This window comes from Rana temporaria, chromosome 3 (genome assembly GCF_905171775.1).
Source record: "Rana temporaria chromosome 3, aRanTem1.1, whole genome shotgun sequence".
Lineage (NCBI taxonomy): Eukaryota > Metazoa > Chordata > Amphibia > Anura > Ranidae > Rana > Rana temporaria.
This window is the reverse complement of record NC_053491.1, coordinates 414229248-414239969: the sequence shown is the minus strand read 5'-3', so window position 1 is coordinate 414239969 and position 10722 is coordinate 414229248. Positions and strand designations below refer to the sequence as shown.

Below are 10722 nucleotides of genomic sequence, written 5' to 3'. Positions count from 1 at the left end.
TGTTCAAACCACACAAGTGAGGTATCGCCGTGATCGTTAGAGCGAGAGCAATAATTCTAGCCCTAGACCTACTCTGTAGCTCAAAAAATGCAACGTTTAGAATTTTTTAAACGTCGCCTATCGAGATTTTTAAGGGTAAAAGTTTGACGCCATGCCACGAGCGGGTGCAATTTTTAAGCGTGACATGTTGGGTATCATTTTACTCGGCGTAACATTATCTTTCACAATATAGAAAAAAATTGGGACAAATTTATTGTTGTCTTATTTTTTAATTAAAAAAAGTGAATTTTTTCCAAAAAAAGTGCGCAAATACGGTGTGACAAAAAGTATTGCAATGACCGCCATTTTATTCTCTAGGGTGTTAGAAAAATATATATATATATAATGTTTGGGTGTTTTAAGTAATTTTCTAGCAAAAAAAACGCGAGCGGGCCGAATTCCAGCAAACATTTGCCCGCCGGGCCTTTTCCCAGCAGACAAATATTCCTGGACGTGTTTTAAAACCGTCCGCTGGAATCCTGCCCGCTCGGACATGTACGGTCGTCAGTACAGACCTACCGTACATGTCCGAGCGCCCGCCGTCCCTCGCATGCGTCGAATGACTTTGACGCATGCGTGGAAGCCTTTAAATGGCAGGCCCGCCCACGTCGCCACGTCATCGCCGCGTCATCATCGCGGCGACGACGCGGACACGCCCCGCGTAATGTTTACGCGCGGACTTCTGTACAATGGTTAGTACAACCATCGTACAGAAGCCCTCTGGCAGGCATGTACGGTGAAAACAGTCCGACGGACCGGTTTCATCGTACATGTTTGCTCGTTAGTACCCGGCCTAAAAGTACATATTAAGACTCGTAAACATTGTTCGGAGATGCCAGTTGTTGTTCAAGTATAACCCAATCCAACCGTGGTGAGGAAATAATCAGTGTTTTGTGTTGCAATCATTTTTATTGAAGGTAATAAGCATAGTAATGCACAACATACGGTAGAATACAGCTGATGATTGAAGGAAGAGTACAGGCAAATAGTAACAATCAGATACATATAGAGGAAGTGAGGGGTGCAGTCAGAATTTCTCATACCTCTAATACATTCAGTCTGTAGATGCCAACTGATTATTTCTATGCAGTACAATTTAACAGTATTCAGTGTTTACCGCCGATGTACAAAGAAAAGACTGCTTATAGTATAATAGTCATCAGGAGATAGAAAATACATCAAATAAGCTAGTATAGAGAGAAGTGGGGGGATGCAAGGGAAAAGGAAATATTCTGTGTTTGTTTCATGAGATTTTCATTCTTTTCTTCTAGTTTCCAGCACATCTGTAAAGCTCAATGGAGTTGTCGCCAGTTCATCTAAAAATGAGAAAGTGTATAGACAGAGATCATTACAATGGATGAAGGATAATGTTAAAGCTGAACTCCTGCCTTCAATCTTGTACAGTTGTACAGACTCCTCTCCTGTACTGTGATTACTTACTCTGATTTCACTGCACACTGTGAGCTTCTCACAATGTGCATTAGAAGCTGCAACAAGTTAGAAAGAGGCTTCCCTGATTTCTTGGGCCCGACATTTCTGTCCCTGGCCCGCCCCTTTCATATATTATATTTCAATCATGGAGGCATCAGCATCACATATGGGCTCTACATTAGGTGGTCTGGATGCAAAAACAGCCTGCCTAATGCCGCATACACATGGTCGGATTTTCCGTTGGAAAAACCTTTGATAGAGTCAGCTCTACACAGCGCCTGCGCACTGACTATGACACTGCTGCACGCTCCCGATGCTAGTGCTACTCTGCAAGGGGCGGAGGTGATTTTAGCAATAAAGTACACGTCTTAGCGGGGCGTGTTAAAACAAATGAAGGGCGGCTTTTGCACTGTTGATGGGCGGCTTTTGCAATGTGCCCCGCTAAGACGTGTACTATGTTGCTAAAATCACCCCGCCCCTTGCAGAGTAGCACTAGCATCGAGAGTGTGCGGCAGTGTCATAGGCAGTGCGCAGTCGCCGTGTAGAACGGACTCTCAGCTCTACATCTTCGGCTATTTTTGGAGGCTCAGTTGAGGTTCGCACTGCGAAAGCGCCGCACCTGTACAGTACAGGGGGCTCCTTATCCGCCGGGGGAACTTTTTCGGCAGGACACCGGTTCAGCAGGAACTAGCTGAATTTTCCAGTTGGAAAATTTCCACACAGAGTATTCTGACGGTGGAGAAGTCTCCTTGCTTCCAGAATACAATACCTCAGCGAGTGATTCCCCATCCACATTGAATGTGTGTATAGGGAATCGAGTCATTTGTTGCTTTCAGACAGAAAAAAATTAATCATGTATGAGCTGCCTTAATGTAACGTGATTCTAGTATCAGGCACAGTCAGTTTTGTACTTACTGGGCATCACTTTTTTTTTTACTTTTCTAGACACCAGAGATGGCACATTTGGGATTGGGTTGCTCTTCTTTACAATAACACTCTCCCGCCTGGTTACATGTCTAAAAAAAAAAGAAGATGAAAAATATAGACAAGACAAGAATATTACTATCCAATGACAGAACAAGCACAGAGTGTAATGAAATGCATTAATTTCCTTTTAAAGCTGAACTCCTGGTTAAGCAAATTGTCTAAATGCAGGAGTCATTTTATATTCTTACTTCAATCTTGGTGAGCTTTGTATATTTTTTCCAATCCTGTGCAGTAATACAATGTTAAACTTTGGAGCTTCTTGTAAGACCGCTTATTGCTGCTCTTGTGCAGGGTGACTGGTCTTGTCTATGCCCCCCCCCTGTAATTTTCTGCATGCAGCCTGTAGTGGGTGAAGCTTCTAGGCCCCTCCCACAGCGTTGCGCTCTGCACAGGTCATGTACAGCACAGTGATGATGTCACTGGTAATATCTGGGTTTGCAAAATTATTCAGTGCACACAAAAAGTGGATTTATATCCTTTGTAGCTATACAGGAATATATTACAATTATAGTTTTTTTGTTGCCTGGAGTTTTTGTTGTCCAACTTTAACCCCTTCCCACCACCACCTCCCAATCCTTTCACAGGAGGCAGAGGCAGGCATTCCGATAATGTGACAGCTGTGATTGGCAGTGTGATCTGCGGTTATTTTAGATCTGAACTCCAGACACATATAAAGTAAACACCATTTCGTCCAGTAATATCTTCGTTAGAAAATCATGAAATGTAGTTTAGATATTTAGGCAGCTGGAGTTAGGCAGAGGTTCCCTTACGGGTTGCTCCTACTCTTGGTGGAGTTTCATTTGGGTGGCCCTATATAAAGTGGGTGGAGCTTGGGCTCAGGGTCATTCTTGGTCGGAAACCAGAGAGAGATGGAGGTTTCTGCCAGTGGTGTATGTGCTCTACCCTATGGGGAAGGGGCTTATGGAAGATTCTCTCTACTATGTCCACCAACTCAAATATGTATCAAGAGGGCAAACTGCAAATGGGAGAGGCTGGGACAGTATCCTGCAGAGAAACAGAGGTTGGTGTTTCCCTTTGTCCTCCCCTCTGGTCAGAATGGTGTCAGGAGAACATGTGAGGATTGCATTAAAGTGGTTGTAAGCCCTTACATACCACTTTTTGCTACAGGTAAGCCTATATTAAGACTTACCTGTATTTATCCCCCGTATCTGCATGTGCCGAAGACATCGGCACATGTGCACTGAAGCAATGGCACGCCGTGCCGTTGCTTCAGTTGGACTGTGCCATTTCTGGAAGCTCCTGCACGCGTGCGCGATGTCACGCGGCTCCGGCGAATCACAGAGCTAGAGTCGGCGGCCCGGAAAGGAAGAGGGGCGAGAAGATAGATGCAACCTGCACAAGGGACAGCGCTGGATTTGTTTGCAGGAAAGTGTCACATAATGGGCTAGTATGCATACTAGCCAATTATGCTTTTATTGAGAGGCTTTGCAGGCCAGCATAAGCCACAAACAATCCGGTCTGGTGCTATGCATCTCTCAAGTATTTAGAATCTCCAGCCACTATGTGGAATATGATTTTTCCAGTATTTGGACTGTTATGATTATTAACTGAGATTTTTGAGTAAAGAAGTTTGACTGCATCTGGAAGCCTCTGTGTGATATTTTATGAAATTAAGTATTTATGTCAGCCAGTAACTGGGGAATGCAATATGAGGTCTGCTTACTGGTGCAAGCCTAACCGTCTGGGCCCTGGAAGCCGACATGTGGACCACACACGTAGGTACTCCTAGAAAAGAGGTGGTTAACATTACAAGGGCTAAGATAATTGGGTGTTTAGGCCCTAGGCCTCATGCCACCATCCATGCATGAAACAGTACTGTTTTGGGCTGAATAACCTGTGACACCCTGCAACACACACCTAAGGGCTGACGTCTAGCTGCATGTAGGACCGATATGAGAAGGAGTCTTGGTCCCGCCTTAGGGCCCTTTCACACGGGGCAGATCAGTAATGATCCACCCCGTGAACCTCCGCTTGCTCAGCAGGGATCGCTCCGTTGATCCCCGCTGAGCCGGCAGATGACAGGACGGTCCCTGCACATTGTGCAGGGACCGCCCTGTCTTTTCTCCACTTTCCCTTATGGGGGGGATCGGATGAACACGGACCAACTATACGTGTTCATCCGATCTGATCCAAAGACGGAAGGAAAAATAGGGTTTTCCTCTGTCTGCAGAATCAGGAGGAAGTGGGCGAGATCGGGTGTCAGCGGATGTATGTCCCTTTTTCATCTGTACACAGATGGATGAAGGCAGACATACGGTCCGCAGGTGTGAAAGGGGCCTTACCCATAGAACAAACATATTTTTAAAAAAAGTGTCTCTATTGTAGCCGCCTGCAACCTCACAGGAGCAATCAAACTAAGAAGGGAAGGACAGCACCAGGAGCCATTGAAGGTTACATAAATATGATGATGTGATCAATGCACTTCACCTAAATTGTCCAATCACAGGCTGGAGCAAGTCCAATGCCAGGCTGTTGTACTTAACAAAAAAAATATGTTAAGTAGAATATGAAGGCTGAGGATGTTTAAAGAGCAAACTATAGGATTGACATACTTCTCCTGGCTTCATTACATAGTAAACCACTGACCAAGAGAAAGCATTCAGCCAGTGAAGTCTGAAAGCGGAATTAAATTGTGATGGCGTTGGCCAGTATTTGCCATACTGTGCAAGTATTACAACACATTATAACACATGCCATCTTCCGGTCTAACCTCCCTGCATTCATTCTGTCTCCACTGTATTTTCCTCTGAATAATACAAGTTCCATACGTGTTTCCCCGAAAATAATGCCGGGTACAGACGAGAGGATTGATCCGCGGATACGGTCCGCCGGACCGTATCCGCGGATAAATCCTCTCGGGGATTTCCGCGGATTTGGATCCGATGGAGTGTACTCACCATCGGATCAAAATCCGCGCCGAAATCCCATCGCGATGACGTGTCGCGCCGTCGCCGCGATGATGACGCGGCGACGTGCGCGACGCTGTCATATAAGGATACCCACGCATGCGTCGAATCATTACGACGCATGCGAGGGAGGGAATCGGACGGATCGATCCGGTGAGTCTGTACAGACCACCGGATCGATCCGCTGAAGCCGATTCCAGCGGATAGATTTCTTAGCATGCTAAGAAATTTTTATCTGCTGGAAATTGGTCGGCCCGAAAAAAATCAGCGGAAAAAGATCCGCTGGGTTGTACACACCAGCGGATCTATCCGCTGGAACTGATCCGCAGATCAATTCCAGCGGATAGATCCTCTCGTGTGTACGGGGCCTTAGACCTACCCCGAAAATAAGCCCTATTGTGATTTTCGGGGAGGGCGGCAATATAAGCTCTACCCCAAAAATAAGACCTAGTATGTGATGTGGGCTGTGTCTGCTAGATGCCTTCTGTATTGTGTCGCTTGGCACTCAGCTGACCTCTCACTGCTCTCCTTCTCTTCTCCCAGCGGGGGATTTTGCCCCCCCCCCAGTGCTCAGAGTGGCAACAAGAGCTCCCATGGGCCATGGAAGCGCAGAGCGGCGCTCAGCTGATGTCCCACTGCTCTTCTCTTCTGCCAGCTGTTAGCGGGGGATCTCGGGCCCCCCTCCCTCTGCAGTGCTCTGGTGGGTCATGGGAACGGCACTATGGAAAGGTGTTTGTTACACATGGATTGCAGAAAGGTACAGTTTTCATTATCTGATACGGGAATACAGCGCATTCTGGAGTTTTGCAGGCATTTTTACTTGGTTCCATTGGCCAGATACATTATATCAGCATTCGGATCCAATGGGCCAGAACTGTACATTGTATTTTACATGCGCCACAGCCAGTGTACAGATAGAAAGAAATTGCTACAGTAGCCGGTGCGTAAAAGAGGATCCTTGCAGAAATAATTTTTAAACTCTCGTCTACCAAAGACCCTACCTGCTGGAAATTTTAGTTTTTTTTTATTTATTTTTCTGGTACAATATTTTTATTGAAATATAAAAAAAGGGGAAAACAGACAACAAGTTCCCACGCAGGGCATATGGACATAAAACATAAGTACACATGAAAGCACATAATAAAATATATACTATAAGGGAACTAATTGTAAATTACCACCATCTCTCCAGCCGGGGCCGGGGGGCAGTGCGTTATGCCTGAGCCTTGAGACCCAGGGGCCAAGGTAGGTAAAGGGGGGCGGAGTTATTCGCAAAACGGGGGAGAAGAAAATAAAAAAATAATAATGAGAGAAGAAACAAAAACAAAACAAAGAAACAAACATAAAAACACACACAACACGCAAAATGCCCAGAAGCAAAGAAGGAGAAAGGAAGGACCCTCAGGCTGGAAGTGAGGTCAAATTGAATTTGGAGCCCTAGACTAGACGGGTGCAAACTAGGGAGTGTATAGGACCACCACGGGACCCATACCTTAAGGAATTTAGCATGGGAGTCATGGAGGACGCTAGACATCTTTTCATGGATCATAAGGGTCATCAGGGTATTCTTGACCTCTGGGAATGAGACAGAAGTTTTTTTCCAGGCCCTCGCTATTGTTCGCTTGGCAGTGATAAATAGGTATGTGACTAATTTCTACTGATGAGAGAAGAGGCCCGGGATTGGGCAATGGAGTAATGCATATTTGGTGTCCTTACGGAAGGGGACATTAAATAGGGAGGATAATAGGCCAAAGACCCTTGACCAAAATCTAACTAGGCGGGGGCAGGACCACCATGTGTGCAGTTCATCTCCTCGTTGACCACAACCTCAAAAGCACCTGTCAGTACACGATGGGGAAAATTTTAGTTTTAAAGATTTATTCCCGTTTCTCTCCTATATGTTTCCTCCAGGTCAATAATTCAATGGGGCTTAAAAGTGTAACCGTTGTTTACTCAACAAAGTGAAAATTCCCTTTGCACAGTTAAAGTTCCCTTAGATTAATAAATACACTAAAGTTGTGTTCACTTTAACTACACAATCCTCTGAAGGGAAACTTAAAAAAACAGGATGACCTACTTCACATGATTGGATGACTGAAATAAACACAACTTCACCATGTTGACCATAAGATATGAGAGAGTGGGTAACCGCTCAAAGAGAACCAGGTAATCTGATTCCTGTGGTCCGAGCCAAGGGTGCAGGCAGTGAGCTATGAAGAAGCACTAAGGCATAGTGCGAAACGTCAGCTTTTCTTTTGTTGTGCTGTTTTTGGCTGTGGCATGTATTTTGTGATTTTTAATTAAAGGAGGAGTTTTTTTGGAGTGCGGCTGTCCCAGCTTTTTTTCCTTCATCCTAACCTGCATTTTGACCATAAGATAATCAATATTGTAAAAGGGTTGAAGCAGCACTAATTGTCAAAGTGCAAGGTGCTAGAAGTGCAAAGTGCTAATAAATGGTCCAATATAACATAATATAATAAACACAATCTGTGTAAGAGTATCTAACAATACATGTGAATTATATAATCCAAAAAGTCAAAAAATAGTAAAAAGAAAAAAATAATATAAAAATGTATATTGTATAAATAAATATGAGTCCAAAAAATGGTGTTTCCCAAAAAAGTCAATATATAATCATATAGTTCACACAAAGGGTCACAATCTCCCAGAAGAGACAACATTTTCCTTGGGAGGAGGAGCTTAGTGACGTCAACTTCCGGGTGTGACCGGAAGTGTGTGTACTCTAATAGCGTTTTTTAATGCTTGGAGTTTTTTGACCATTGTTTTTATGTAATACTTTTACAATAAATGCTTTACCTGCTTTATAAAACTTACTTCACCATGGAGTCCCTCTTGTTTTGTTCCTGAGCTACAGAGTAAAAAAAGAACTTAGGAATAGACGGGGGAAGTGGTGGAAAGGCTGCAGTGATCCCCGCTTGCTGAACACACATAAGCGTTGGAGAATATCATCTTTAATGCTGGAGATTGATCGACGCTTTGTCTGACCCTCCTGGGTCCATCATTAAGGTGAGGGGCTGGTATCATCGGGGGTGGATTGTGAGAATATGCCTGTATGGTTGATTCCCCATTGATGTGAAAACCTGGACTCCCACACCCGTTCTTCCCCCTCTCTTCTCTTCTTGCTTGCTGGAAAATGTTGTCTCTTTGGGAGATTGTGACCCCTTGTGTGATCTATATGAATATATATTTACTTTTTTGGGAAACATATTTTTTGGACTCATATTTATATATATATATATATATATATATATATATATATATATATATATAGCCAGATTCAGGTAGCTGTGCCTAACTTTAGGTGGGCGTAGCGCATCTCATATACGCTACGCCGCCGTAAGTTAGAGATGCAAGTACAGTATTCACAAACAATTTGAGTCCTAAGTTACGGCGGCGTAGTGTAAATGGGCTGGCGTAAGCGCGCGTTATTCAAAGTAGGCTGTAGTGGGCATGTTTTATGGTAATGAATTGTGACCTCACGTAAATGGCGCGCCTAACGAACGGCGCATGTGCCGTTCGTGGACGTATCCCAGTGCGCATGCTCACACTTACGTCGCAAATACTCAATGCTTTCGACGTGAACGTAACTTCCGCCCAGCCCCATTCACGGACGACTTACGCAAACTACGTAAAACGTGTAATATTCTACGCTGATCCGACGTCCATACTTAACATTGACTGCGCCATCTTTTTGGTGGTTTATCTTTATGCCTGGAAATGCCTTACGTAAACGGCGTATCTTACATGCGACGGGCGTGTGTGCGTTCGTGAATAGGCGTATCTTGATCATTTGCATATTCTCTGCGTAAATCGACATACACGCCCCTAGCGGCCAGCGTAAATATGCAGCTAAGATACGACGGCGTAGGAGACTTACGCCGGTCGTATCTTAGCAACAGAGAAGCATATCTCAATTTTAGCATACGCTTTAAGATACAACGGCGCGGATTCAGACTTACGACGGCGTATCTACTGATACGCCGTCGTAAGTCTTTGTGAATCTGCCTAATAATATACATTTTTATATTATTTTTTTCTTTTTACAATTTTTTGGGCTTTTTGGATTATATGATGCACACAGATTGCGTTTATTATATTATGTTATATTTATATTGTATAATTGGTCATTAGCACTTTGCACTTCTAGCACCTTGCACTTTGACAATTACCACTGCTTCAACCATTTTACAATATTTATTTGTGTTGGTGACATTGCAGGAGTTCAGCTGCTGCTTGTCATTTGATATTTACATTAGCACTACAGTACCATTAAAGTTTTTTTACTTATACATTGACACCAAGTGGTAGGCACATTGGTACCCCCCTGTTTCATAAGATAATAAAACTTTCACTTTGCAGGGTTCACATTCCGCTGTGTAGAGTGAACAATGTGATTTTTTTTTTTTAATTTTTTCCTTTAGCATGATTGGGTGTTCTTTGCACAGTAAAAATGTATTTTGTTTAACATCATTCGCTAAGTGAAAATTCAGTTTGCAAAGTGAACATACTGATTAAATCAACCCTAACGTGCAGCAAAGTAAAGGACAAGAACAATCACTGTGCCTGTGCTTTTACAAATCAAGCCAGCACAAGATTCTATTAACTGCAATACATTTTGCCCTGGCTGTGTTGTCTAGCAGAAGTGGCTAGATTGCAGGAGTAGCTGAACAGAATTACCAACCAGTCCTTCAGCACCTAAAAGGCATTTTGTGCCAACAATTTGGTGAAGGTCCTTTTCTTCTCCAGCATGACTGTACTCCTGTGTACAGAGTAGGTCTATTAAGATATGTTTGATGAGTTTGGTATGGAAGACTGAGATGGATGATATTATATTGAATAGTCTTGTTTTGTACATATTTGTAAATCAATAGCACATACCTGTATACCAGTGCTCGCCAAACTTTCTAAACAAAGGGTTGATTTACTGTCCATCAGACGTTAGGGGGGCCAAAGTGGACAGTGGAAGTAGAAAATGCCCCAGTGACAGTAGGAGTAAAAAAACTTACATAGTGCCTGTAGTCAGTAGAATGAACAATAGTACCCAACTGGTATTAGTGGGAGGAATAGTGCCTAATTGTTTATATCAGTGGGAGAAATTATGCACCATTTCTGGAGTCATTGGGAGGATGAGTGTCCCATCATTGGTATCAGTGTAAGGAAAAACGCCCCATTCTTGGTTTCAGTGAGAGGAATGATTCCCCTCTCCTGGTGTCAGTGGAAGGAATGGTGTCCCCTTGTTGGTGTCAGTGGAAATAATAGTACCCTGAGGACCGGATAAAGGCAAGCAAAGCTCCCCATTTGGCCCACAGGCCGCAGT

General features: G+C 43.8%; 1 protein-coding gene across 1 annotated transcript in view; it reads right to left on the bottom strand.

The window, feature by feature from the left end:
* Positions 1-928: 928 nt before the first annotated feature.
* Positions 929-10722, bottom strand: part of LOC120933091 (disintegrin and metalloproteinase domain-containing protein 28-like) — a 150991-nt gene continuing 141197 nt past the window's right edge. Inside the window, exons 6-7 of the mRNA XM_040346090.1 lie at positions 2386-2486; positions 929-1355 (exon numbers count right to left, since the gene is read on the bottom strand). Of these exons, the coding sequence (XP_040202024.1) occupies positions 2412-2486 (75 nt within the window). The 3' untranslated portion in view covers positions 929-1355; positions 2386-2411. The remainder of the gene's footprint in view (positions 1356-2385; positions 2487-10722) is intronic.